Source organism: Lemur catta, chromosome 5, assembly GCF_020740605.2.
Source record: "Lemur catta isolate mLemCat1 chromosome 5, mLemCat1.pri, whole genome shotgun sequence".
Taxonomy (NCBI): Eukaryota; Metazoa; Chordata; class Mammalia; order Primates; family Lemuridae; genus Lemur; species Lemur catta.
Genome location: NC_059132.1, coordinates 5,436,350 through 5,462,940, shown reverse-complemented (window position 1 = coordinate 5,462,940; position 26,591 = coordinate 5,436,350). Strand labels below are relative to the sequence as shown.

General features: G+C 55.6%; 2 protein-coding genes across 6 annotated transcripts in view; one reads left to right on the top strand and one right to left on the bottom strand.

The window, feature by feature from the left end:
• SIL1 (SIL1 nucleotide exchange factor) overlaps window positions 1–7,701 on the top strand; it is a 195,929-nt gene extending 188,228 nt beyond the window's left edge. The window contains exons 8-10 of the mRNA XM_045550923.1: window positions 4,510–4,606; window positions 4,985–5,149; window positions 7,209–7,701. Coding sequence (XP_045406879.1) covers window positions 4,510–4,606; window positions 4,985–5,149; window positions 7,209–7,565 — 619 coding nt within the window. The 3' untranslated portion in view covers window positions 7,566–7,701. The remainder of the gene's footprint in view (window positions 1–4,509; window positions 4,607–4,984; window positions 5,150–7,208) is intronic.
• Window positions 7,702–13,442: 5,741 nt separating this feature from the next.
• CTNNA1 (catenin alpha 1) overlaps window positions 13,443–26,591 on the bottom strand; it is a 149,787-nt gene continuing 136,638 nt past the window's right edge. For all 5 annotated transcript variants that reach the window (XM_045550917.1, XM_045550920.1, XM_045550915.1 and 2 more), the window contains exons 12-18: window positions 24,790–24,990; window positions 24,101–24,252; window positions 19,423–19,533; window positions 17,761–17,942; window positions 17,517–17,622; window positions 15,643–15,777; window positions 13,443–14,650 (exon numbers count right to left, since the gene is read on the bottom strand). In XM_045550917.1, the coding sequence (XP_045406873.1) occupies window positions 14,363–14,650; window positions 15,643–15,777; window positions 17,517–17,622; window positions 17,761–17,942; window positions 19,423–19,533; window positions 24,101–24,252; window positions 24,790–24,990 (1,175 nt within the window). In that variant the 3' untranslated portion in view covers window positions 13,443–14,362. The remainder of the gene's footprint in view (window positions 14,651–15,642; window positions 15,778–17,516; window positions 17,623–17,760; window positions 17,943–19,422; window positions 19,534–24,100; window positions 24,253–24,789; window positions 24,991–26,591) is intronic.

The window sequence follows — 26,591 nt, the reverse complement described above, 5'->3', positions numbered from 1 at the left end:
CATAAATATCAATGTCACAAGAGACAAAGACAGACTGAGGAAGGAAGAGTCAGATTAAAGGAGATAAAGACACATTTGCTACGTGACTGGCTTCTCGCGGGGACTGTGCACGAAGGGGTCAGGTGGTGGCCCTGCCTTTCCCCAGCGTCCAGGTGGAACTTCTGAGGGCCCGGTGCGGTCCCAGCACACTGAGGTAGCATGAGGCTCATGGCACAGGGTGGACGTTTTGTTTCTCTGGGGGGCTTCACTTTCATGCGGAGGAGCTGTGTGTGGCAATTGTTCTGGCGAACCCTTTCCATTTTTACTCCAGTTGGTAACGACCCAGTCATCCCTAGATGGCAGGCGAGTATGGGTCCCTCTTGAACCTGCCTGTTTCAGGACACACATCCCGCAGATCCTGCATCCCACGGATGATCAAGGCCACATGTTAGGGCACAGGCAAAGGAGGCCACCAGAGAAAATCTTTGCGGGCAAGAAGGTGAGCACGCGCAGCTTCGTCGGGCGGGACGGCCCACGTGCGCCGTGAGCTGTGCCCGCTGCCCCCAGCGCATGGCGTCCTCTCAGGGCATTTCAGAAGAAAACTGGTGCTTTCCTCCTCTGTCATAACAGAATGAAAAGAATATTTGTCCCACTTACAAATATTGTGAGGACTCATGAACAAGCACATCCCATCCCTCTGCGGTGCCCCCGGTGTCCTGGTGTGGTCTGGAGTCTGGGTGACACGTGCCCTCTGCAGGGTCTCACCTCAGCATTTTCCCAGCTAACCATGACCCCCATCCTCACTTTCTACCCCACAGCTCTGCCTTCTCCAGTGTTTCTCCTTTGCCGCAGATTAAAACTCATTTTTAAGCCCTTGTTGTTTCGACTCACCCCTGCGCAGGGTTTCTGTGCATTCCCGGACGCTTTGCACACACCCCGACGGCCCTGCAACTACCGCCTTGGCTCTTACTTTCTAGAAATTCCTAATAATTTTGTAACAAGGGGCTCCACGTTTCCATATTGCACTTGGGCCTGAAAATCCTGCAGCCAGTCCCAAGTGCCAGGGATGGGGAAGGGCAGCTCGTGGTCAGCGTTCCCGTGGGCCCTGTGGCCGGCTTGGCTGCTCCTCCCAGGTCAGCCCCTGCTCAGCTTCAGCTAGCCAGAAGATGACCTCTGACCCTCGGCAGGTTACCCGCATTGCTGTCACCCTGACCCAAACTGTTTGGGTTCTGCAAATGCAATCACTTCCATTTCTGCAATCCACCCAGCCCCTGCCCCCTCCAAGATTTAGAGCACAGCAGCTGCTGCCGTCCCTCTGCACACAGACAGCTGACGCGCCTGCTGATTGTGAACATCCCGGTGATCCAAGTGCTAATGGTATTTATTTAGTCCAGCCGGCTTAGCCTGAACAAGGTTTATTCTCATTTATCTCATCGGAGATGAGCTACGTCCTTAATAGCCTTCTGTTGACTTTGAGCACACCAGCGTCACTGATGTCACTTTGGTGCGTGCCAGGCCCCTCAGATCCCCGCTGTTAGGACACCCACCTTCCAGCCAGGAGGACTGGCTCCCCCCTCCAGACTGGAGGGGGCTGGGTCAGCACCTACAGTGTGAGCTGGAGGCATTCGGCTGAATAAGCTGTGCTCCCCAGGGTATGGTCTGGCCTCTTGGTGTAGCAAACCCACCATAATTATGATCTTTTGGCCATAAGGCATTGGTCATTTTGGGATTCATTAGCTGTTCTGCCTTTAACACAGGGTAGCCTTAGCTCTGCCTCACAGGTGAGGACACTGAAGTCGAGAGACTTACCCAAGGTCCCCAGACCCTCCTCTGAGCTACGTGGGGCATCATCTCCCCCAGCCACACCACTGCGCCACTGTGGGCCTTCACAGTCCCAGGCTGAGCTGCCTGGGGGAGAGGGTCTGTCTCTAGGAGCAGATCCTGCCCTTGGGGACAGAACGCTCATGAAGTGCCCAACTCTTGTTCTCGCCTGACAGACTGAGGGGTGTCTGGAAATGCAGGACTGGTCTTTCCCCCTTCCCTGTGCTGCGTTTCGTCAGCCTTTCACTGAAAGGCTGCTACAGAAGGGTGTTTCATGCAACTCCTGAAGCCATGGGGGCCCTGGGGTGGGGCCCGGCGTTGGGTGGGAGTGGGTGTCGGCTGGTTGTGGGGGAAGGCCGGGCAGGGCAGGGCCCGGCGTTGGGTGGGAGTGGGTGTCGGCTGGTCGTGGGGGAAGGCCGGGCAGGGCAGGGCCCAGGGTTGCCAGGCCGTGTTTGGCCCACAGTCCTGCCCTACCCACCCAGGCCCTTCAGGTGAAAAGGTAGGTTTATTGCCTTCTAAAAGTGATTTCAGCAGCTTACAAAAGGTCATCAGGGTTTCTCTTTTTCTCTCTGGTTCACCTGTCCTGTGTTCGAGCTCTGTTCCCTCCTACCCTGAGTGGGTGTCCCTCCGTGGCGAGGGGGACTCTGCCAGAGGGAGGCGGGCGAGCGGGCCGTGCTGCTGCGGGCCTGGCTCCAGCTCAGTCTACCTTCTGGAGGAGAGAACGTCTCTTTCTCCTGGTTCTGGGACAGAGAATGGAAGGGCTCTGGTTGCCAGGCCTGGCGATTGGTGTCCCGGGGCCCGACAGTGCCGTGCTGTGGTGGGCAGGAGGGCTGGGGCTCCTCGGCGGGGCTCCCTTCCTTGGGAGGCAGCGTCTGCTGTTGTGTGACTGTCTCAGCCTGGTCGTCTTCTCTTCCTAGACCTGCGTCGTGGTGAGCGCTCCCCAGGCACATGATGGCAGAGGGCCCTGATTAGCTCACGCTTCGCTGAAGCAGCTGCCTTTCCCTGTCGGGGGAGCGGAGGGCAGGGGAGAGCTCGGCTCCCAGCCCCCCTGCGCCGGTGCCCACCTGCCTCTCCGAGAGGAGCTGTCAGCTTCCCTTCCCCAGGGACTCGGCTGTCTCCAGGCTGCTCCTCAGACGTGGAGTTGCGGTGGGCCCGCCCGCGCTTCCTTTCTGCCTGAGAGGACATGGGGACAGAGGCATGAGGAGCTTCCGTGTTCCAGCAGGAAACAGGCTCAGCACGCTAGGTCTGCCTCGAACCATGCAGCTGCTTCCTGGTGGGCATGGAAGGGCTGAGCCATCCTCTGGGAATGACTCGGGCCCCACTTGGTTCCATCCCGCCACCTCCTGCGAGCAGTGGTGCAATGTGTGACCTCTCTTCTTACCTGCCTCCCCACATTTCTGGATTTGGGACCAGGAGCCAACTCCTGCCGATCTGTCTTTGCTGCCTGCAGCCGGCCTTGTTCTCGGGATGCCGTGAGGGCCCCTGGGTAGGAGGATCGGGGGTCAGGAGGAGCAGGTGCTTTTGGGGTCTCCAGGGAGCTTGTGGCCGTGCGAAGGTAAGGCAGCCAGAGACACATGGAGATGTTGGTAGACTTTGGTGCCCTTTGTGGGCCGTGTGGGTGGGTGTGACAGCCACTGTCTGACACTGGCTGGCCCCTCCCTGTGCTGCTGGCCTTAGGCTTTTTGTCTGCCTGCCCCCTCTCTTCTCTGGGGCCTCGTAAGTGGGGTGCTGAGTGGGAGAGCCTTCCCCTTCCCCACAGGCCTGACCATATAGGTCCCCAAATTCGGCACCTGCTCCTTAACTGATCACTAATTGATCTGAGAAAGCAAGGAGCCAGCAAAAGGGGGTCCTGCTGGGGTTCTGGCCACATCCCCTTACGGAGGCCCCGCACTCCTTTTTTTTTTTTTTTTTTAAGTGAACACGTGCAGTTCAATAAAGTTGTTTTGTTTTGTTTTTTTGAGACAGGGTCTCACTGTGTTGCCCAGGCTGGAGTGCAGTGCTGTCATCATAGCTCTCACTGCAGCCTCAAACTCCTGGGCTCACGCGAATCTCCCACTTCAGCCTCCTGAGTAGCTGGGACTACAGGCGCATGCTGCCATCATACCAGGCTAATTTTTAAATTTTTTGTACAGACGGTGTCTCTGTGTTGCCCAGGGTGATCTTGAACTCATGGCCTCAGGCAATGCTCCCACCTCAGTCTCCCAAGGTGCTGGGATCATAGGCGTGAGCCACCAAGCTGGTCCCCACGTCCTTTCATCCAGGAGGGCTGCGCCTGAAATGTTTGTTGTAATCGCATCGCGGTTTCTCCGGCGCAGGACAGGGAAGGGGGTTCCAGAGGCAGCTCTGGGTTCTAAGCGCTTCTATGCTGCCCGTTTGTGTGTTGGCGCATTTATGTTTGTGTACGTGTGTTTGTTCATTCATTCGTTCGTTCGTTCATTCGTTCGCTGTTGGCCAGGGCCCCTGGCATGGCAGGCTCTGTGCTGAGCACTGAGAATGCAGGAGAGAAAGAGCAGCAGCTGCCGTAGGTCACTGGCGCCCAGGCGGTCCACACCCGTTAGTCCTTGTTTCCCAACTGAGTCCAGGCTTGTCCGGGTGGGAACCTCCCACTGTGCTCCTTGCTTCCCCCTAGGATGGCTGGTGTGGCATCCGTTCCTTGCCCCCGGTCCCCGGCGGCAGAGAGGTGACGCTTCCCTGTGCTTCCTTCCCCAGCAACCCGAGGGTCCAGGTGGAGGCCGTCGAAGGCGGAGCCCTGCAGAAGCTGCTGGTCGTCCTGGCCACGGAGCACCCACTCGCCACAAAGAAGAAGGTGCGTTTCCACCCTGCTTCCCGCCGGCCCCCAGCACGCTTGTGGCCCTGAAAGGAAAGGGTCCCTTTCCAGGCTGTGCCTGTCACCCTTGGGGGCCTGAGCGTCACCCACTGGCTGGTGTGCGGGGAGAGGTCACACTCAAAGCAGATGGCAGCGTGTCAAGTTGCTGGGCCTCGCCCCCGGCTTCCTGCCCTGGGCCTCTGTCTATCCCGTTTGCCACCAGGCGATGTCGAAAGCATCCAGGTTGCGGGGCAGACCCGTGCCCGCAGTGTTGCATGGCCCGGGGAGAACGGGGACCGGGCCTCTGCTGCCTTTGTGGGCTCGGGGCAGGTCTGGCCCTGTGTGGCCCATCACCTACCCGGGCCTTCGCCTCGCCAGGTCCTGTTCGCGCTGTGCTCCCTGCTGCGCCACTTCCCCTACGCGCAGCAGCAGTTCCTGAAGCTGGGCGGGCTGCAGGTCCTGAGGACTCTGGTGCAGGAGAAGGGCACGGAAGTGCTGGCCGTGCGCGTGGTCACCCTGCTCTACGACCTGCTCACTGAGAAGGTGAGTGCCCGGGCCTGCCCTGCTGCCCCTCGCTTTGCCTTGCATTTGCTGCTGGCCGCAGGACCAGGCCCCTTCCCGAGTCTCTCTTCGCTCCGTCTGGAGGGAGGAGTGGACGGGTGGGTGGACGGAAGAGACTTGGGACACTAGTGAGGCTGTGCTTTGGGATGGGATGGCTGGGGGAGTGGGCAGGTGGGCCGGCGCTGGCCCTGGTCAGGGCCGAGTGTTCGGCCAGAGGGCCCGGCGTGATCGAAGCCCAGAAACAGCCGGGCGGCCCTCCCAGCAGGGAACCGCAAGGGCGGGTGTGGAGAGGAGCAGTGGGGTGAGCCATGGCGGCAGCCAGGAGACTGGGCAGCCCGGGGCTGGGATGGCGCTGACTCCTACGATTCTAGAAACCTGGAGGTGCCTCCTGTGGAAGCTTGAGCTCCGGGCAGGGGCTTGGAACGGCTGCTTGAGAGCCCCAGGGACCCCAATTGCTTGCTCCCTGGGAGAGACTTGGTGCCCGGCCCCCTTCGGTTCTTTGCAAGCCTGAGAAGCATCTAAATTGAGGAGGAGAAGGGGGGCCAGCGGCTCGAGGATTTGCGGGCAGAGCTGGGACTGGTGCTCCGTGTTGGAGCCCAAGGGGCCCCTCCCCCTGCCCCGCACACCCTCCCCCAGCCTCTCTCCCAGGCGGGGGGTGGCCACTGTCTGTCGCTGCCTCTCTGTCAGTCCTTCTCCCCGCTTGCTCGCTCTGCCATTCTTGTCTCTCAGTCTGTCTCTGTCTCTCTCTTGGTCCGAGCTGCAGAAATCCAGTTCTTCAGAACAGCAGGGCAGCCGTGTGCTGCTCAGATCCCATTAATAGGGCCTGGGCACAGGTGACATCCTGGGAATGGGCCAGTGAACCTGGAAAGGGGCATGTACATGGGCTGGGCATTTCCCGGGAGAAACTTCTCTCTTTCCTCTGGTGTCTCGGGTGTGCGTCTCCGCTGCCCCCAGCCCCGGCATCCTGGGCATGTGGCACTGGCCCATCGCAGGACGCTGCCACCGGGTGGTCTCACCACGGCGTCCTGAGCCGGCGGGTCCTGGGAGCTGCGGGTGGAGGTCTCGGGTACTGTCGTGACTGGGGAGGGAGGAGTTCCCTGTGTCACCCAGCCCACACTTTCCTTAGCTCCCCAGGCCCTTGACATAAAGGCCACCCTCCCTGGAGGGACACGCGGGGCTCTGTGTTCTGGCCCAGCCTGGCCCTCGGGCCCCCGGCCCGTCACCCTGACCATCCTGCCATTCTTCAGACGCGAGGTGGGCCAGGCCTGTGGTCACGGTCCTCCCGCGTGTGACTGGCCTCCCCCCGACTCCCCCTGACCCTGAAGACTCAGGGACGTGACCTCCGCCCCCCTGCCACACGCCTGCAGCCGCAGCCGCCCCCTCAGAGGCCTGGAGTGGTAGCAGTGACGATGACATGCGGCGGTGACGGTGCTGACGTAGCTAACGTTTGTGGAGGGGGGGATGGCGGATTGCACTTGACATCCGAGCTCCTGTTTGCGTGCTGGGCGGTGTGTGCGTCGTTCCCGCGGCCCTGGAGGGCTCTGACTGGCCTCCACGGGAGGACAACGGCCCGGGTCGCAGGGGCTGAGTGCCAGCTCTGGTCATGCAGCTGGTCAGTGGGGGAGAAGGAATTTGAACCCAGCCTGTCCCCGGCACGCTGCGCTGTTAGATGATAACGTATTTGGCTATTTAGGAACCATTCGGTTAGTTTTTATTCTCCTGCTAGACTCTGAGCTCCCTGAGGGCAGGGACCGCGTCTCTGTCTTGGTTCTCTAGCACGTGGCCCTGCACAGGTGTTTCTGACGAGTGGGTGGATGGACAGACAGATGGGTAGACACACGGACGGGTGGGGGAGCGGGCGTGACTCCGTAGGCCTTCTCCCCTGAGGTCCTTGGAGACCCAGGGGGACGGAGACCGAGGGCGGGGCACATGGGTAGCCACGAGCCTTCGTGCCTGAAGGGCAGAGAGGGCCGTGTGCGAGCTGACCCCTCCCGTGTGTTCTCTCCCCACCACCACACCCTGCGTGGCCGTGCGGTGGCAGATGTTTGCCGAGGAGGAGGCCGAGCTGACCCAGGACATGTCCCCGGAGAAGCTGCAGCAGTATCGCCAGGTGCACCTCCTGCCAGGCCTGCGGGAACAGGGCTGGTGCGAGATCACGGCGCACCTCCTGGCACTGCCCGGGCACGATGCCCGGGAGAAGGTGCTGCAGACCCTGGGTGCCCTCCTGGCCACCTGCCGGGACCACTACTGTCAGGACCCCTCGCTCGGCAGGACGCTGGCCAGCCTGCAGGCGGAGTACCAGGCTCTGGCCAGCCTGGAGCTCCAAGACGGTGAGGACGAGGGCTACTTCCGGGACCTGCTGAGCTCTGTCGAGAGCTTGCTGAAGGAGCTGAGATGAGGCCACCCCGCACCAGACCGGACTGGGACACAGCTAGTGAGGCCGAGGGGCGCAGCTTGGGTGGGCTCCTCAGGGGACATCAGGCAGGAGGGCACCATCTGGGCAGTGTTGACGTGGCCATTAAATGGAACATGAAGCCCGTTGTCTGGCTACTGTGTGTGCAGACGGCTCGCCCTGTGGCTGTGGGCTGTGCCTGGGAGCCCCAGGGCAGGTAGGCGAGTCGTGGGGTGGTTCAGCCCCGGGGCATCCGGGAACAGGCTCCATGGGAACGGTCTGGGCTTAGGAGCTGGAAACTTCTGGCTCTTTCCCACATAGCAGCTCCCTGACCTTGGGAAGTCATTTAACATCCCTGACTTTGTTTCCTCCTCTGTCAAAAGCGAGTGACATTAAAGGAGAGAGGACGTGGGTAAAGCACCATGCCAGTGCTGGGCACCCTGGCTGTGAGGGAGGGTGGGGGGTCACCTCACTGGCCCTGGTGGAAGGGCCACACCTGGGGGTGCCGGGTCAGCCCGGACAGCTGACGGGCTCGGTGCAGGAGCAGTGGGTGTGGGCGCCTGGCTGGTGGAGGGACACTGGGTGGCCAGCTGGACTCTGAGGCCCGTGGGTCCTCACGCTGGCAGAGCGAGCGCTGGCAGGGGGGCCCGGGCCAGCGCAGGCCTGCCGGGCCCGGCGACAGGGCAGAGGCACAAGGTGCCCTTGTTCCCTCCCGTGTCCAAGTGGGAGCTGGGTCAAGCCCCAGGAGGAGGCCTTGCAGGTGGGGACAGCCGAGCCTGGCAAGTCCCAGCCCCCTCCCCAGAGAGGCTGAGCGCCAGCCTGGGAGTCGGCTGCAGGTTGCCACGGCAACCCCAGCTCTGGGCTTTCCAGATTTGGATTCTGGTGTGTTCCAGCCGTGCGCAGTGCAGCAGAGGCTCGCTCGCCGGCTCTGCAGCTCCTGCAGCCTCCAGGGGGGAAAGTCGGGGAGGCCAGTCTGGGGTGGGACCCTCCTGTCCCTGGCTCCAGGCCAGGCCTAGCTTGTAGAAATCTCATTTTCACTGAGCTGGGGGGAAACTGAGGCCCAGAGAAACCTGGGGTCCGTGGGTGACCCCTTTCCCTACAGTCCCTGTGTTCAGCACCTGGCCCTTCTCCTCAGCCCCTCTCTTGCCCATCTCACGCCACGACACCCCGAAAGCTGGGAGCAGAGCTGCGGCCTGTGCAGGGACCCCAGGAGGGCGGCTGGAAGCAGGGGCCGGCGGGAAGCTTGGGAGGAGCAGGACGCCTTGGCGCGGGCCTGGCGGGGCTTGGACTAGAGGCACAGGCTGTAGACTCAGGGGGTGGCTGCCCTCCAGCTCTCAGGTCTCCCGGCAGCCGGCTCGGGGGTTGGGGACCAAGTGGGAGCACACAGCCCCCAGCGGCTGAGCTGTTTGGCAGGCGGTGGCCGGGAGGGCCAGGGCGATGGCTGGGCAGGTGTGGCACCGCAGAGCAGGACAGGGTTCAGAAAGAGGGTGCCAGGACCTGGCCAAGGTCAAGAGACACATTAGCTGCTGTGTCAGCAGGCTCGTGGGCGGGTGTGAGAAGGGGGGGGCAGGGAGAGGGCAGGGCAGGGAAGGGGCAGGGCAGGCGCTGGGCAGGTGCAGGAGTGTGCGAGAGTGTGGCGAGTGCGGAGGGCGGCCGGGTGAGGCCCTGGCGTGGTGTTGGGGCAAGGCTGGGGCTTGAGGCCTCTTGTGACCAGCAGGGTCTGACCTGGAGTGTGGGAAGGCGTCCCCAGGGCAGGAGTGCCACTAGTGAGGTCCCCGGTATGCCCTCTACCCTGGGCCATGAGCTCTGAGGGACTTCGGGGGCACAGGAGGAGCACCTGGGGGCCGCAGTAAGGGAGTGGGACCAGCGCCAGGCTGCTGGGCCCGCAGGCCCGTGGTGGGACCACTGCCACCCTCTGGCCCCTCCGCACACACTCAGGCGTCCCGCACCCAGGTGCATCCGGGCTGTTACGCAGACCCTCCAGGGAGACAGCGGGCGGCCTGGGGTTCAAGCTTGGGCTGCTCGGGGGTAGGCTCTGGTTCCACCTCCCGATTCAGCATTGACAACCGTCTGCAGGTCTGGGAGGACCCCTTCTCTGCCTTCCCACTCGGTGCCATCCTGGGAGTGTGACCAGGGCTCCACGTTAGGCAGGGAATGGCAATGGGGGCCACAGCCACCAGAACATGGGGTGCTGTGACCTCTTCCTATGGGGCCTGAAGGCCACTTTCCTTTTCTGCTGACCCCTGTCACATGGCGGGGCCACAGGGCTCTTGGCCTCGTGGCCAGGACTAGACTGAGAGCCGTGACTGGCTGACACCCCGTAGGCCCTGCATGACTGTGGGTTCCCTGCTCCTGGGCTGGGCTGAACGAGCTGGTCTGTGTGGGGGACAGGGATGGGGGGTCTAGGTCCCCACCCCTCCCTCAGCAGACTTGGTTTTGTTAATTCACGTGTTCGTTCCTCCTTTCACCCACACTGTATTTGCTGAGCATCCGTGTGTTAGGCACCGGGGTTCTGAGATCAGTGGGTCACGGCTCTGCTGTCGGGGGGCTCGTGGTCTGGGGGGCCAGAAGGGCAGGAGCAACGTGACCCCCTACAGCAAGGCAGAGGCCTCAGGCGGTTCCGGCTGAGAAGGCCCCTGGCCTCCCAGAGCGGGCGGTGACCAAGCTGTGACCTGCAGGATGCTTGAAGGACAAGCCAGGTAAGGTGGGGACAGGGTTTCAGCCTCGGGAAGGCCTGAGGGGAGGGGGAGGGGAGCGGTCCATTGTAGAACCCACACGGTCGGTCAGTGTTGCCGGAGGAAGTGACTGGTGGCCCATGGCAGGGCCTGGTGGCTGCAGCCGGTCCGCCTGGCTGAGGAGAGCGCTGCCCATTCGTTCATTCGCTCACCACACGTGGTCGAGGACTGCTGGGAGCTGGGCGCAGTGCCAGGGCACGAGGGCACGAGGTGGCAAATAGAACGGGAGGGGATACAACACCAAAGTCACCATTTATAAAATTTGAAAACTGATAAATTGGACTTCACCAAATTAAAACCTTTTTTCTATGAAAGAAATTGTCAAGTGAACAAAACGATAAGCCATAAACAGGGAGAAAACATGTGCAAATCCCATGTCTGGCAAAGGACTTGTATCCAGAATGTGTAACGAACTCTCAAAACCCATCAGTAAGAAGTCAGCCCGATTAGAAATTAGGCAGGAGATGTGAAAAGACATTTCACCAACGCGGATACACACGCGACAGGCAAGCACACGTAAAGACGCTCACCGTCGTCAGCTGGGGAAATGCCAATTAAACCGCGAGACCCCACCACACACCTATGAAAGTGGCTGAAAGTCTCCGGCCGAACACGGCTTGCCGGGACCGCGTGCCGGCGAGGATGCCGAGCGGGAGGGCACGATGGTGCGGCCCTCGTGGAAACAGCCCGCACGGCACGGCAGTCTCACTCCTGGTTTCACTCAAGAGAAGCAGACATCTGTGTTCACACAAAAACCCGCCTGTGAGTGTGTGTGTCAATGTTACTTCTAAAAAATAAAAGTGGAAACAACTCAAATGTCACTCATCTGGGGAATGGACTAACTACGGTACGTGCTTACGATGGAATACGATGGAATACTACGCAGCAATGAAAAGAAACAAGCCATTACTGATGGACACAACATGCACACATCTCAAAGGCATTATGCATTGTGTGGCCAGACTCAATGCAGTACGTAGTCTTTTATGCCATTTACGTACCTTCTGGAACAGGCAAAATGATAGGGAAAGGGTGTTGCCAGGACTTAGGGTTAGGGGGATGTTTTGACTGTACTGGGCTAGCGCAATACTATACTTGGGGTCAGGGGTGATGGAACCGTTCTGTGTCTTCACTGCAGTGTAGTTACAGGACTGCATTTGTCAAAACTCATAGAACTATAAACCACAAAGGGTGGACTTTACTGTATAAATGTCAACCTAAGTTTAAAAAGGTCAATAACTCAAAGCTCATCCTTTCCTAATTACTACCTTTCCTGTTCCCTGTGCTCTTGCGGTCATGTGTGTTGTGCTGGGTGGGGACAAGTTCATGTGCACACGCTGCACTTCCCTCAGCCACGCCCAGCACTTCCAGTCCATGGCCTGAAATCGATGTGGGAGTATGTGCACCATGGGAATTGGGAAATGCTGCCGATCAAGGCTGAATTTGTTTTGTGGATTGACTAGACTTAAAATAACGAAGAAAATGTTAATAATGCCAATTAAACTTAAAAGTGTGTCACCTATAGTAGTTACAGTGTCAGTAGCACAAATGGAGGAAATTGTCTTACAGTATTTGACAACTATTACCTGATTCAGCAAAAAGAAGTCACTCACTGACAAAAGTGAAATTCCAACATGTTTTTGTTGTTTTGTTCCTTAAGTACACAAAAATATCAAGCAACATTCACGGTGAACTAGTCTTGTTAGAACTATAGGTTGGCTGTGGATGCAACAATTCAGCAAAAATCAATGGAAGCCTTCCCTAGGAATCAATTGGCTAGATGGAATTTACAGTAAAAGTATTGTGTATTTTATTATTATTTGTAAATTGCAGGCTACAATCCTGTATAGCAGTAAAATGTGTTATAACTGAACATGTGAGTAGACAGACGCATCTGCCCCGGCCCTGCCCTGGGAAGCCCGTGGTTAAGGATCTACATATAGCGCCACTGCTTGGAGTCGCCAGCCTCAGGGCTGCTGTGGCTGAACAGAGAACAGGACCCAGATCTGAGCCTGGGACCCTGGATACGAGAGGTCACTAGAGGAATGAGCTGGTAAAGATGAGCAGGCAGGGGAACCACGGAGCTATAGAAGTGTGACGAGGCAGGAGGGAGTGGCCACTGGCATCACATGCCACTGAGGGCCCTCTGGGGCCCCAGAAGGATGACTGGAACCTGAGGATTTTAGAGGGACCCGGTCTTGAAGCTGAGTGGTGGGTGGGGCCCCTTGCTGCCACGTGACGTGGGTGCAGGGCTTTGCCTCTCTGAGTTGGCTTCTTCAGATGGGCAGTTGGAGGTGGGGCGATGGCACTGGCACCGCACAGGTTGTACAGATGAAATGGGTGATGGGGAAAGGCCAGGTGTGTTCTGGGGTGTCCAGCACGCGGCAGCTCCTCTTCTCCTTCGGTGGGGAGGTGGCCCTGGCCTGGGTGGAGGGTGGTCTGGAAGCTGTGAGGGTCAGGGCTGCTAAGTGTCTGCGCAGGGGCGTGGGAGCCACTGCTGGGTGACGAGCAGGGCAGGGACGAGGGCAGAGCCGTCCTGGGGAGGGTGCAGGTGCTGCCCGTCACTGAGCACAGGCAGTGCGAGCAGGCCTGGGGGGGGGGGGGGGGGGGGGCTCTTGGCTGCTGTCCTTGGCTCCTTGGTTGCCAGGCCTCACCTGAAGCAGTGCCACGGAGCCTGCTCAGCCCAGGGGCAGGTCCGGGTTGAGAAGCCAGAGTGTCAGGATGGAGAGGGAGGTAGTCCCAGCTTGTGCTTGTCCCAGGCCCAGCAGCTGGAGACCACTCAGCAAATATTTCTCTAGTGCCTTCCATGTGCAGAAGGGTCGTGAGCCTTGGAAATTCAGTGGTGAACAAAATAAAGATCCCTGCCCGTGAGGAGGTGACAACAGAAACAAATGGATATGGAGAGCGGCTCAACGCTGTGAAGGAAGATGGGTAAGGGTTTGTCAATTCTTTTTGATAAGGGGACTTTTGATGGGACACGTGAAGGAAATGCTAAAGCTAGCATGGCCGAGAGCCACGGGCATGGTCCTCCCTCCCTGTGCAACACTGTCCTGGGAGGAAAGGACACCGGGCAGGACCCCGAGCACTGCAGACGCTGTGGGCAAGTCCATGGCCTGAAGGCAGCGAGAATGACTCTGGCCCTTACACGTGGTTTCATAGTGGACTTTATTGGGAAAAGTTAGTGTAAAAAACATTCAAATTCATAAAATTTAAATAAGACAGCAAAATTAGACCTTGTAGCTATAGTAATTGCTATAGTAATCACAAATAAGGTAAATTCTAAATTATTACCTAAGCAAACACTATTTTGTCAGGATTCTGTTGCAAGCCTAAGGCAGGAAACATTGCAATTATTAGAAGTGAGCCCAATGATGAATTTGCAATTGAAGCTGGAAGAAAGGGGAAAAAAGCATGTTCTGATTATGGCATCATGACATTCTAGCCTGCAAAAAGCAACTTTATTAATGTCCTGCAGCAGAGTACATTAGTAATTGTAACCATGCATTAAAATTCTCATTTCATGTCATAAAGAGTAATCAGTTTTCTTCATGATACATTTTGTTTTACTGGGTTTCATATGATTTGTCCCTTTAAAGATCTTCCTAGGAAAATTCCTTCTCCAAAGACCGCTCCCTAAGACGCCCAGGTTGCTCACCGTTGGGCATCTTTGGTTACCTAAAAGCAGCCAAGCTGCCTGCACCTGCACCCTCTTCTGAACCGAGGTTGAGTCAAAACCCAGACACCCCCACTAAGAGAATTCTAAGAGAACTGGCATCCCAAAGTGGCCAGAGTGTTACTAACAAGTTAATGTGGGATTCTCTTTGGTTATGGAATTTTTACTTAAGCATATAAAAAAATATAGCTAGAAATATGCGCCTGAATTCTAAAAGCATTTTTGACCAACTTAAACACAAGTATGTCCTTGCAAAATGCACCACCTGGACAAGTTCAAATCTATTTCCCTGTGGAATCTACCATCAGTGTTCTATTTAGCAAATTCATTTCAGCGAAGAACAATGAAAGATCTTCAAGAGCCCCACAGGGCGGAGGCACCTGGCTGAGGCAGACTTAGATGCTGTCCATGGCTTTGAACTCGCTGAGGGCCTGCACTGGGTTCACGTGCTTCTTCTGAGACGCCCGTTTAATCTTGGTCTGTGTCTCATCCTGTTTCTCTCTCTTCACCAAGGGCTTTTTCTCAGGTGCCTTCATCTTCCATGACACGGCGGGAAGGTTGAGGGAAGCCATGCCCTGAGACTTTTGGTATTTGGTGGAGGCCACGTAGGATGCCTTTACCGTCTGCACCACCGCATTCATCAAGTTCTTGGCTGCCTGGATCAGGGACATGGCACTGTCCACCTGAGAAGCAGACAGGGGCGTGAGGAGAGCGGGCCTGGCCATGCCCGGCAGGAGCGCCCCCCACCACCCGGGACCGTCCCCAGAGCACTGGGTGGCCCCATTACTGAGCAGCCCTCTCAACGGCTGCTCTGATCCACAGAGCCCGGAAGTGCCTGCTCTCAGAGCCTTCGAAGAAGAAAAGGAAGCAACAGGGAAAAAGCAGAAGCACCTTGCTCACCCCCACCCAAGTTTTCATTTATTCAAACCAGCTGGACGGGGATCTGCACCTTCCTTTTGGCACCCAGTGATCCCAGTGCTAGAAGCACAGATGCCATGAATAGCTAGAGAGGGGAGCAGGGCTGGAGAAGGCCAAGCGACATGGAACATGTGACAACTGCCCCAGGATGGGGTCTCCTCCACTCAGGGAATATGGAGGACCAGTCCCTACAGACCAGGTGCATTCATGGTGTAGCAGATGAGCACATGGTATCAGTAGGTTCAGCATAAAAAATACTTCTTTTGGATTAAGAGAAGCCATGGGGACTCAATGGACCCCATTACACTCAGCAAAACAACTTCTGGGCCCCTTCTCATCTTGGGCAGGGAAGAGAACTGTGACCTGGAGAAAGGACAGGGAGAGAGCGCTACCACTCGGACACTTTGAGGGGTGGAGGGTTTGTGCGAAAGCAGCCTGGGTCTACTTTGTAATTTTTGAACAGGCTTAATTCCTGTCTAGGGGACGAAAATCAAGGAAGATAAAAATACTCTTCCCCAGCAAGTGGCCAGCCCTTGTAATGGCTCCCAGCTGTCACCATGAAGAGCTGCAGTTCAGCAAGGAGCAGCCAGCGTGCAGACCTTGGGCTCCAGGGACTGAGACCCAATGCGGGGTTTCTACACAGCACACGTCCCCTGTTCAGGGCAGCTGAGGAGTGTGTGTGGAAAGAGGTGACTTTCTTTTCTGACAAGGGTCAGCAGCTTCCCCCTGACCAGCCTTTTCCACAGACAGCACTTACCCCAGAGACAACGAGCTCCCCGCCGAGATTCTGCACCTCGGCCTTCACTTTGCTGCAGATGTTGAGCTGGTGGCAGTAGAGCGCGATGCGCTGCAGGTAGGCCAGCAGGTCCTGCTTGCAGGCCGAGTCTGGGCACTGAGGGGAACGCAGGCTTAGCACGGAGCACGCCAGGCTGCCCAAGCAACACCCACCCCCAAGGCCCTTTCTGAACACCCCTGTGCCTTGTCTGCTCTGCTTGGGGACGGAAGTGAGACAATGGAACCCTGCGCTGCACGGCACTGGCTGTATGGTAAAGACCTTCTGAGCCTTCCTCTACCTCAGTCCATGACAGCAGGGAAACCACCACTGCCAAGGACTCTGCCTCAGCCCTTACGGCAGGTGGAAGCCCGTGGTCCTCAAGGTGAGAGAAAGCCTGAGCAAGCAGGAGCCTGGTTATGGGGAGAAGCCAGGATGTTCTCAGCAGGGTAAGACAACCACCCAAACAAACAGCTCTTCTGCTCCGAGGTACTTATCTGCTCACTTACCCTGCACACAATAAATGCCTGGTGACAGGAGACACTCACTCTAGGCCAAGGTGGAGGATGAATGAGTAAACCCAAGCAAGACAAAGAACCCCTGTGTATGGTGAAGTCCCGACCAGTCACAGAGAAAAGGGCAGCCCCTGCCCAGTTCCTGTCTTGCTGCTAAAACTTAGGCTTTTGGGGACTCCTGGATCAGGGCTGGCTTAGAAGGCTTTACCCAAAGAAGGAAACACAGACCACCTCTCAAGTGTTTACAGAAAACATTTTCTTCCATTGTAGCTGGGGCCCAGTGAATAACAAAAAGTGGTGTAAAATGAGGCCTTGGAGACTTTGAATTTTATTCTAAGCAGCCACGGCAGCAGGGCAGGACCATGTCTGATTTGCATTTTCAAATGACAGCGTCAGTGGCTATGGGGAGAATGGAGTGAAGAGAGGAAGAGAAGGAAATCAGTTAGGAGGGGCTGCAGGAGTCCAGGCCCGTGGCTGTGGAGGTCTAGACTGAGCTGGTGGCTGCAGCCAGGAAACCACTGGTTTATGTCAAGACCCGTGTGGCCTGTAGAAGCAACAGGGCTTATTACTGGACTGTGAGAAAGAGCAGAGTCGAGCAAAATCTTTGGCTTGAGTATTGAGGGACAGTTGTCACTCATCCTGTGGCCTAGATGAGGCTGAGAGTTTAGATGCTTCAGGGAAAAGGGTGGGGAGTTTGTCAACTACAAAGAAAAACTATAACTGAGAAAAAGCTTCCCTGCTAAGTCTTGGAACATCAAAGGAATGTGTTACAAAATTTCCAGGAGTAGGAACCCCGTTTTTGGAGCTATGGGTATGAGGGGATAAAGGGATGCAGGTGGGGTGGTTGAGGACACAGAAGCCTGTCCCCAGTGGGGCACGTTAGCCTTCCACAGCACTGGCCCAAGGGCCCCTGATTCTCACATGCAATGAACCCTTAGAAGAGGCTCGTACACGGCTGGGTCCAGTGCATCAGGGCTCACAGAAGCAGCTCCTGCCCAGAGCCGAAGTTCTGGGGACAGAGACTGGACGTGATAAACAGTCACGGCTGAGGCTGGTTTTAGCTGTCAAGTGATGGGAGATTTCACGACATACACACCTGCTCCCAAGATGTGCTCACGTGCACACGGGGCCTAGCTCCTAAGAGTTGTCAAAGAAGAAACAGGAATAAAGAAATCCTTAAAAATTTATGCTGTTTAAGTAGGTTAGCAAGGTAAGAACATTGTTTAGAGAGGAGGGTCAAGAGTGCTGTGGCCCATGAGGCCTGTCATTATAGCCACCTCAGGAAGGGAGCAGGCTGGGCTGCCGAGCCCTCCCGGAGCTCAGAGACCCACGGCTGTCACTTACGTGGTCTGCGATGGTGCGTCCAAGCTTGTCCATCCTGGATCCCGCCTCAGCAATTTTCTTGGCAGCACTGATCACATCTGATGTATTTTTGAGTGGTCCTTTACCTCTGAAAAGAGAGAAGGAGGATAATTGTACATGAAGCCCCTCCTATTGGAGATGAGTGGAAAACAGGAGATGTCTTCAAAGCAACATGGCCAGGAAGTGAGAAAGCCACCCGCCTGGTGGGGGCTGGGGCACTGCTCACCGGGTGAAGTCTGTCATCTCCATCATAATCATGCACATCTGCTTGGCCAGCACGATGATGTCGTTGCCACTGTCATCCCATTTGGACACTTCGGCATCCAGCTTGCTCTTTTCTTCCTGGAAGCTGGCCACCTGTTCCGCAATCTTCGCTTTTTGCTCCTGGGGAAGCTGAGCCATGATCGCCTACGATCAGAAGCACAGAAAGCTCTTACATAAAGAGAGTATGAAGTTCTCAGAGTGCATTAGCCAAGAATATTTCCAACAGGCAATCTGTGACATAGGTAGGATAATGCTTTAATAGGTTTCATTTTGCCTGAAGGGCTATTTCGTCTCATTTTTTTGCAGAAACTTAAAGCAGCCTGAATTTCTGACCCACTTTCAAGAACACAGTGTAGAGGAAAACAGAGTATGAGGGGTAGAAGGTTAATGTGGAGGCTTTGTAATCACAGCTGTGCAGGGAGATAAGCTAGTATAACTTAATTTTTTTTTCTGAGACAGGGTCTTGCTCTGTCTCCCAGGCTAGGGTGTCGTGGCGTCATCATAGCTCACAGCAACCTCCAACTCCTGAGCTCAAGCGATCCTCCTGCCTCAGCCTCCCAAGTAGCTGGGACTACAGGCACACACCACCTTGCCCGGCTAATTTTTCTATTTTTGGTAGAGGTGGTGTCTTGCTCTTGCACAGGCTGGTCTCAAACTCCTGGCCTCAAGCAATCCTCCTGCCTCGGCCTCCCAGAGTGCTAGCATTACAGATGTGAGCCACCACACCCGGCCTGTAACTTAATTCTTTAAAAGTCTCATCCTCTGCCTCCTTCAGTGCGGAGAGGAAATGAGTGGAGCCCTTTCCCTCACGGGCCCTGAATGGACATTTCCAACTTTTCAAGGTGAACTGAAAGTGGTTTTAGAATGGATATTTTGAAGAAAGTGCAGAGGAGAATTTGCCAATGAATATTCATTTTAGCTACTTGACATGGCATTTAAACTGTATTGAAGCAGCACTCGGAGGCCTGTTGCCCACCTGAAGCCCACAGACCCAGGGCTGGGCTCCTCCCTCTCAGCTTCCCAAAGTGCCCATGACCAAGCAGGGCTGAAAGCAGGGATACGCTCGCTGTGCAGGACGGAATTCCAAGGAGTGAAATAAAAGACTCCTTAGAAATATTTCTTGGCCTCCTCCCAAAAACATAAATGCTATTGATTGAAGATTTAATGACTCAAATGAATGCAGTGGCTCTGACTGGTATTCTTGAATGTACCACTGTTATTTTTTGAAATCCATGAATAATTAAATAGTTCATACCCATGGTATCATTGAGATGGGCAAAGGCAACAATCTTTTTCAAATTTCACAATTCTTTCAACAAATGTTGCATTGACTAAATCCTAGGCCTTTCCTGACCCGGGGCTCTATCACAAAGCAAAGCCCAAGGGCACAGCTGAGGAGGACAATGTTACTGTCCCGATCCCAGCTGAGGAGACACTTTGGAAGAACCTACAATTGACTAGCAGGTGCCACAATGTCGATGACTTCAATCCTACTGCCAGAGAAAGGACAGAATGGCGTTCTGAATACTGAGAGTTTTTTCCTGGAAAAGAAAAGGGCAAGGCCTGACAGGGACAAGGAGGGTCTGTAGGACAAGCGACACTGCCCCAGGGAGGGCTTCCTTACCCGGGCGCTCTGGCCAGCTATCAGCTGATCATCTTCCGTCTGGACACTTGTCCTGCTTCTGACGTCGAAATCTTCTGTCTCAAAGTCGGAGTCATCCAACTCCTCAGGGGTCTGCCCACCAAGAAAGAGATCATGAGTCAGACGTAGCCCTGGGCCACGTGCCAGCACCTCTTGGCCAGGGGCAAGGAGGCCCAAAATTCTGGGTTTTAACTGAAGCGTCCCAGTGGTGTGGGTAACAACGTTAAAACTGCCCATCATTTGTCCTGGGCCCCACACTAGCCCTTCCCACAGCGCCTGGTTTCTTTCACCATGTGCAGGGCTCGGTTTCTACCAGGGAGTCAAGATTCTCTTTGTGTCACGAATGGCTTTCACTTTTTAACGTCCTTCCCCAACATGCAGCTGAAGACAAAGGTGGAAAAGATGCTGACTTAAAAACAGAGGTGTTTTACACAGCATTAAGATTTGTATAACTTTCCAACTTTATGGCAAAAAGAAAATTAAATAAATTAGTATTGGGCCTTGTGTTTGGTACCAAGGCTGCTTAGAGGAGTGAAATAGGCAATGTATTTTAAAGTATTCTTTTGACTTTTATCAAAGGAAAAGAGGGAGAATGTGGCAGGTAAGGGCTGAGTAAACACCACAGGGACTGATTACTGGTCCTCGCTCTTTGCTTTAATTATGAAATAAAACTCTTATTTTGCACAAACTACCAGCCTCTAGTGATTAGCTACCGACTTGAAACATAATGTCGTTTTTTGGCAGTTATCGGTAAGGGGGCAGCAGGCGAAACAGCTGGGGTTGGCTCTCAGCCCAGCAGGCTGGCCTGTGACAGGGAGGGCAGTGAGGCGAGTCCCTCATCTGCCCAGGACGGAATCCAAGCCCCGCCCGAGGACTTGCTGGGAGGTTAAAATGAGGGGATGCGTGAGGAGCGCTCTGAAACCCCAGGAGTGTCTAGGCCTTGTCCTGGGATGAGCTGAGGCAAGAATAGTGGGCGGTCACACGAGGCACCAGAGCCACAGATAGCATATCAGCACAAGGTCCTGTTGACTTGGTGGCACAAATCACGATGCCAGCACTGACAATGTTAATGCCACAGTCACAGATACCTTCGGTGCTGGCGTGTGCTGAGTCTGTTAAGGAGCTTTTCAAAGAAGGGCCTCCTAAGTCTCTGCCTCCTAACCTCCCCCGCCGCCCATCCTGGACCCAAGAACTGTTCTTACCAAAAAAAAACCTACGTAACTCTTTTTCGTTTACTCAAATATTTGTTGAGTATCTATGTGCCAAGCACTGTTCTGGGCCCCAGGGATACAAAGTGACTGACAGGCAAAATCTCTGCTCTCACATACAGTCTAATGGGAGAAATGACAACAAACCAAACAAGTGAATTATATGACATAATAAAAGTGATCGGTGCTACAAACAAAGCAGTGATGAATAACGGGGGAGGTACTCTCAAAGCAGTGCAAGTGGCAACATGGAGGTAGCCGTGGGGGGAGTGTCCACTTGGGGACTTGCACGAATAGCAAGGAGGCCACAGAAGAGGACTCAGCTCACTGCCTCATGTCACAGGCTCAGAGGGAGCCCTGTGAGCAAAAGGGAGAGCAGTAGGAGGGGAGACCGCAGAGGTGACAGGTTCAGGTCCCAAAAGACCTTGCAGGCCAGTGTAAGGACTGCGTGGCAAGGTGCCTTACAAGAGTGTGGTGCAGAAGACAGTGTGATCTGAGTGAAGCTTAGAGCAGTCACGCTGGCTACCTGGGGACAACAAGACTGCAGGCACCTGGGGGTGGGAGCAGGGAAACCGGCTGAGAGGTGTTCGGGGCTTGGACAAGGGTGAGAACACGTCCAGATTCTCTACTGTGAAGGTAAAGCCAATAGGATTTGCAGATAGAGCAGACGTGAGGTATGAGACAAAGAGGAATCAAGGGGGATCCAAGGCTTGGGCCTGAGCAAAGGAGGAGGGAGTTGCCATCAAGTAACCGGGGCCGACTGCACAGGGCAGGCCGGGGCTGAAAAGATCAGGGGCTCGTTCCTGGGCACAGTCAGTGTGGGAGGGAGCTGGCACGTTGGCTAGACAGGCTGGGACTCAGAGTCAGCCTCTAGATGGGATTCACCAGGGAACCACACGCCAAGGGAATGAGTATGGTGGAAAAGAGAGGCGGTCAGGGACGTCACAACAGGCCACACCAGTGTCAGCAGGCTCGAAACACGGGGCGAAACCAGCAAAGGAGACTGCATGGGGTGGTTTTCTTCCCCTTAAACTGGGAGAAGTAGCTGCAGGCAGAGGGATCTGGTAAGAGTGTCCCAGTGCAGGGGACAGCCTCGGCCACGAGCACTGCCAAGGGCACCCGCGGTGCTAGCGGACGCAGAGTCCGCGGCATGGGGGCGGGAGCTGGGTGGGGTTGGGGGTTCTAACGGCCTCAGTATCCGCAGTGAAATCGGCAACCGGGCCAGACAGAGAGGACAGGGTCACGTGGGGGCGGGCGGGCGAGTGCCCGCTGCAGGCACTGAGGGCCCCCTGGCAGCCGCACCTCAGCAACCCTAGTGAGCACGGCCGTGCTGCCCCACACTGGCCGCAGGCAAGAGCAAGTAGCTGGGGGTGCAGTGCCTACCTGGGGGAGGGCAGGTAGCTGGGGGTGGAGTGCCTACCTGGGGGAGGGCAGGTAGCTGGGGGTGGAGTGCCTACCTGGGGGAGGGCAGGTAGCTGGGGGTGGAGTGCCTACCTGGGGGAGGGCAGGTAGCTGGGGGTGGAGTGCCTACCTGGGGGAGGGCAGGTAGCTGTGGGTGCAGTGCCTACCTGGGGGAGGGCAGGTAGCTGGGGGTGGAGTGCCTACCTGGGGGGGGCAGGTAGCTGGGGGTGGAGTGCCTACCTGGGGGAGGGCAGGTAGCTGTGGGTGAGTGCCTACCTGGGGGAGGGCAGGTAGCTGGGGGTGGAGTGCCTACCTGGGGGAGGGCAGGTAGCTGGGGGTGGAGTGCCTACCTGGGGGAGGGCAGGTAGCTGGGGGTGGAGTGTCTACCTGGGGGAGGGCAGGTAGCTGTGGGTGCAGTGCCTACCTGGGGGAGGGCAGGTAGCTGGGGGTGGAGTGCCTACCTGGGGGAGGGCAGGTAGCTGGGGGTGGAGTGCCTACCTGGGGGAGGGCAGGTAGCTGGGGGTGGAGTGCCTACCTGGGGGAGGGCAGGTAGCTGGGGGTGGAGTGCCTACCTGGGGGAGGGCAGGTAGCTGGGGGTGGAGTGCCTACCTGGGGGAGGGCAGGTAGCTGGGGGTGCAGTGCCTACCTGAGGGAGGGCAGGTAGCTGGGGGTGGAGTGCCTACCTGGGGGAGGGCAGGTAGCTGGGGGTGGAGTGCCTACCTGGGGGAGGGCAGGTAGCTGGGGGTGGAGTGCCTACCTGGGGGAGGGCAGGTAGCTGGGGGTGGAGTGCCTACCTGGGGGAGGGCAGGTAGCTGGGGGTGGAGTGCCTACCTGAGGGAGGGCAGGTAGCTGGGGGTGCAGTGCCTACCTGAGGGAGGGCAGGTAGCTGGGGGTGGAGTGCCTACCTGGGGGAGGGCAGGTAGCTGGGGGTGGAGTGCCTACCTGGGGGAGGGCAGGTAGCTGGGGGTGGAGTGCCTACCTGGGGGAGGGCAGGTAGCTGGGGGTGGAGTGCCTACCTGGGGGAGAGCAGGTAGCTGTGGGTGCAGTGCCTACCTGGGGCGGAGCAGCAGTTCACCAGCACTGCACGCGAGCGCAAGGAAGTCCGACGGGGCAGAGGAGCGACTGTATTGGTGAACTACGGACTCCAAGTTATACAAGGAGAGAACCAAGGGCCCAGGGAGGCAAGAGTGACAAATGAGGAGGACACACCAAATGAAGACCACAGGGGATTCAAGGCTTGTTGGGAGTCACAGTACCAGGGGGAACAGGCTAAATGGTCAGACCGGGGGGGTGCAGCCAGTGCTTTGGCAAGGGCTGAGGTGTGGCTTTGGAAGTGAGGCTGAAGTCGCGGGAGGACAAGACATCAAGAAACTTCCAGGGGCTGGAAGGATGATTCCTGAATTGGGACAGGAACGGTGTCAGAGAGCAGGACAGGGAGCCAGGGGCAAGACTGCGGATGCCCCACAGGCCTCTTCCCTCTGCCTTGCTACAGCCCCCGGGGCTGGCCACACTGCTGCCCTGAAAGGCTTCTTCCCAGAGCAGGCAGCACTTCCATCTAGCTGTGGGGAGAGAAGCTCGACACTTGGCCGTGGGCCTGGGAGTATCACCAGGGGCTGCCACAGTCCCTAAGCCTCACCCCGAACACCCTGGTTCTAGCATCCTGTCTGCCTGCAGCCCTTCAAGGAGAGGGGCCCTCCACTCCTGTTAACTTCAACCTGCGTTAACAGACTTCTCCCTTCTCTGAAATTAGCTTAAGAATCTTTATTTTCTGTAATTTCCTTTCTTAAACTGAAGCCTCACATTGTGGAGACTGCCCTAAATTGAATCGTCAACTCATGCTAGTTCCCCTTCTCAGCCCAAGTTTGAGCTCTAACTTACAACTAACAGTCATTTTAGACAACATAATTAAATATATCTCATTCTAACAGCTTTTAGATTCATGGTTTTAATATACTGCCACTGCATCTGCTGAGCTCCAGAATGATGCATTGCTCGAGTTTAGCAAATGATAAGAAAGAAGCTGTTAAAATGTCTGAAATGCAGTTACTCACCCTTATCATCAACACGGCTTTTCTGATGTCCCGGATGCCATCGTATACCAGGCGGGAGGCATCGATAAACTCGTTCTCATCCATGGGCTGGGCAGGGTCTGAGCTGAGGGCTTCCACGGCCGCTTCCACTTGCTCAGTGAAACGCGGCATGACTGCAGGGGAAAGAGGTGAGGCAGATGCCCTGGTCCAGCACCCAGCAGCATCCACCAGCCCACCCCAAATTCCTCAGGCAGACAGACAGAGGGGAGGCTTATGGTGAAGAGCCTCTGCTTCTACCTATGTGAAGGGTATTTACGATTGAAATAAATTAAATGCAGTATTTTAGAAAGACTAAAATCATCTTCTTTGTCTCCGCAATATAGGTTTTGGATGGTTAAAACTTGCAATGAGAACCTGAAGCCTTAAGAATGGGACCCATGTTAATTTAGTATTTACTCACTAATAGGAGACTTAACTCAGAAGTTTATATTAAATAGTGTGTTCAGAATTAGTCCCGTGATTCCTCATGAGATACACATGAAGAAAATGTGCTTGTGAAGCCTGAATCTGACCAACTTCTCACGGGTCTGCAGTCCCAGGACAGCAGAGTTCTGACCGCTTCCTAAGCTCAGGGCCAGAGCTAAGGACGGCCTGCCCTTCCCAGGCCGACTGTGTGTGGGGAGCACTGGAAAGGGAGAGAGTCCCTGTACCTGTGTTGGACAACAGCTTAGTGGCTTCCAGAACCTTCTCTGTATAGACTCCTGGCTCATAGTTGTCCATCTCTGAGGTGACCACGTGAATGACTCGGGCTGCCCGGCCTCGAATCGCACCAGCTGTGCGGTCCAGCCCATCCACATCTTTCTCTTGGAGAGCAATGACACATTTGTTCACATCTTCCAAAATATGATTCTCTGAGGAACAAGCAAAGAGCTGCATGAGGGAGATGGCTTTCCATGACAATTCGGAGTTGGCATCCATCATGGTCGCGTGTTTGCTTGGTGCCAGCCACAGTGCCAAAAGCTTTACGTGTATCATTTCACTGGAGGCGCCAGATTAACTGTTCCACGGAAACTCAGCCTGTGATCACCCCCAAGAATAACAATCTTCTTTCCAGGTTTAAAAAAAAAAGAGATGCCCATCTTTGAGGCACAGCTGTTTCTTTCTGTAAGCCAGGCAGAAAACTCTTATCATAGAAACCTCAGTAACTTCCCTCCTCTTCAATAATTTCACTGATCTTAAGTCCCAAAGAAAAGTCTAAATCGGGACAAAAGTTCACTGTAAGGCTTTATCCATCCTGGCCTTCCCCTCTCCTGCCAGGGGATGCTGATGATATCCAGACAATCTATCAGCAAGCCCTGGGATCGGAGAAGGTGCTAGAAAGCAGGCTGAAGTCTCCTCTGGAGGGTGCTACAGGATGAGGCAAAATATTTAGTAACCCTGTCATGGTACGCAGATGGGCCTGCTGTGATATTTACCTTAGAGGGTCCTGAGAGGCAGAAACCCTTAAATCCTGTTAAGCTGACAAATGGCTCCTGCCAGTCAGATAGCTGAGTTTGGAGGACATACAAAAACTATTTTTCCTCGAGGCAGAAAGCTACTGTATTTTTTGGGAACCCCAGAGCAAGGGGTTCACTTGTTCAGCCTCATCTGTAATAGCAAAGTGGAAACAATCAAAATGTTTAAGAGAAGAGTGGATAAACGAATTGTGGGTACCATGCAGATCTGTAGGGCAAACCTAGAATGGGAGAGGGAATGTTCTCACTGACCCAGAACTACAGAGACACTAACAAACAGTCCAAATGACGGCGCTGCCCAGACTCCATGCAGCGGGCAGGCAACACGAAGGAAAGCCCCAGGTTGTCACCTGGCCATTTCCCTCCTACTCATGAAGGAGTTTCTTCAAGACATGTAAGAATTCTTAAAAGCAGCAAGACCTGCTCACTCCCTGAGACTATGAGAGTACCTGGCATGATGGGTGGAAGACTCATGGGCCAAGTTTCTCTGGAAGAGCCAGAACAACATGGGAAATGCAGTCTGTTTAAGAAACACATCTGGACTTCTTTGTTTTTGTTTTTGCCAGTCCTGACTACCTAATGCTTTGACATGTCATTATCCAGGACTGGCTTCTGATTTAATCCACTTCCAGAAGACACTGTCCCTTCCCTCACAACCTCTGCTAACATACTCAGCCAAGTTATACATGACAGTATCTGGAAGGGAGTAACGAATAAAGCCACTATGGTGCCAGCACCTTTAGCCTTCAGAATGCCCCGTAGACCGGCAGAACTCTCCTCTCTGCCAACAGACTGCAGGCAGAGACTCTAGAAGGGTCTCTTTGTTCTGAGGCCACAGGTAGGATAGAATAGGATGAAAAATCACAATAAGAAAGAAATAACCAATGATGTGAAAGAATTGAGAGAAGATTAGTAAAAACACCTGTCCAGGGAAAGCCAGGAAATAAGCATTCCTGTTAGAGGAGGGAAAAAGAGATTACTGCAGTATAGTTAGGACT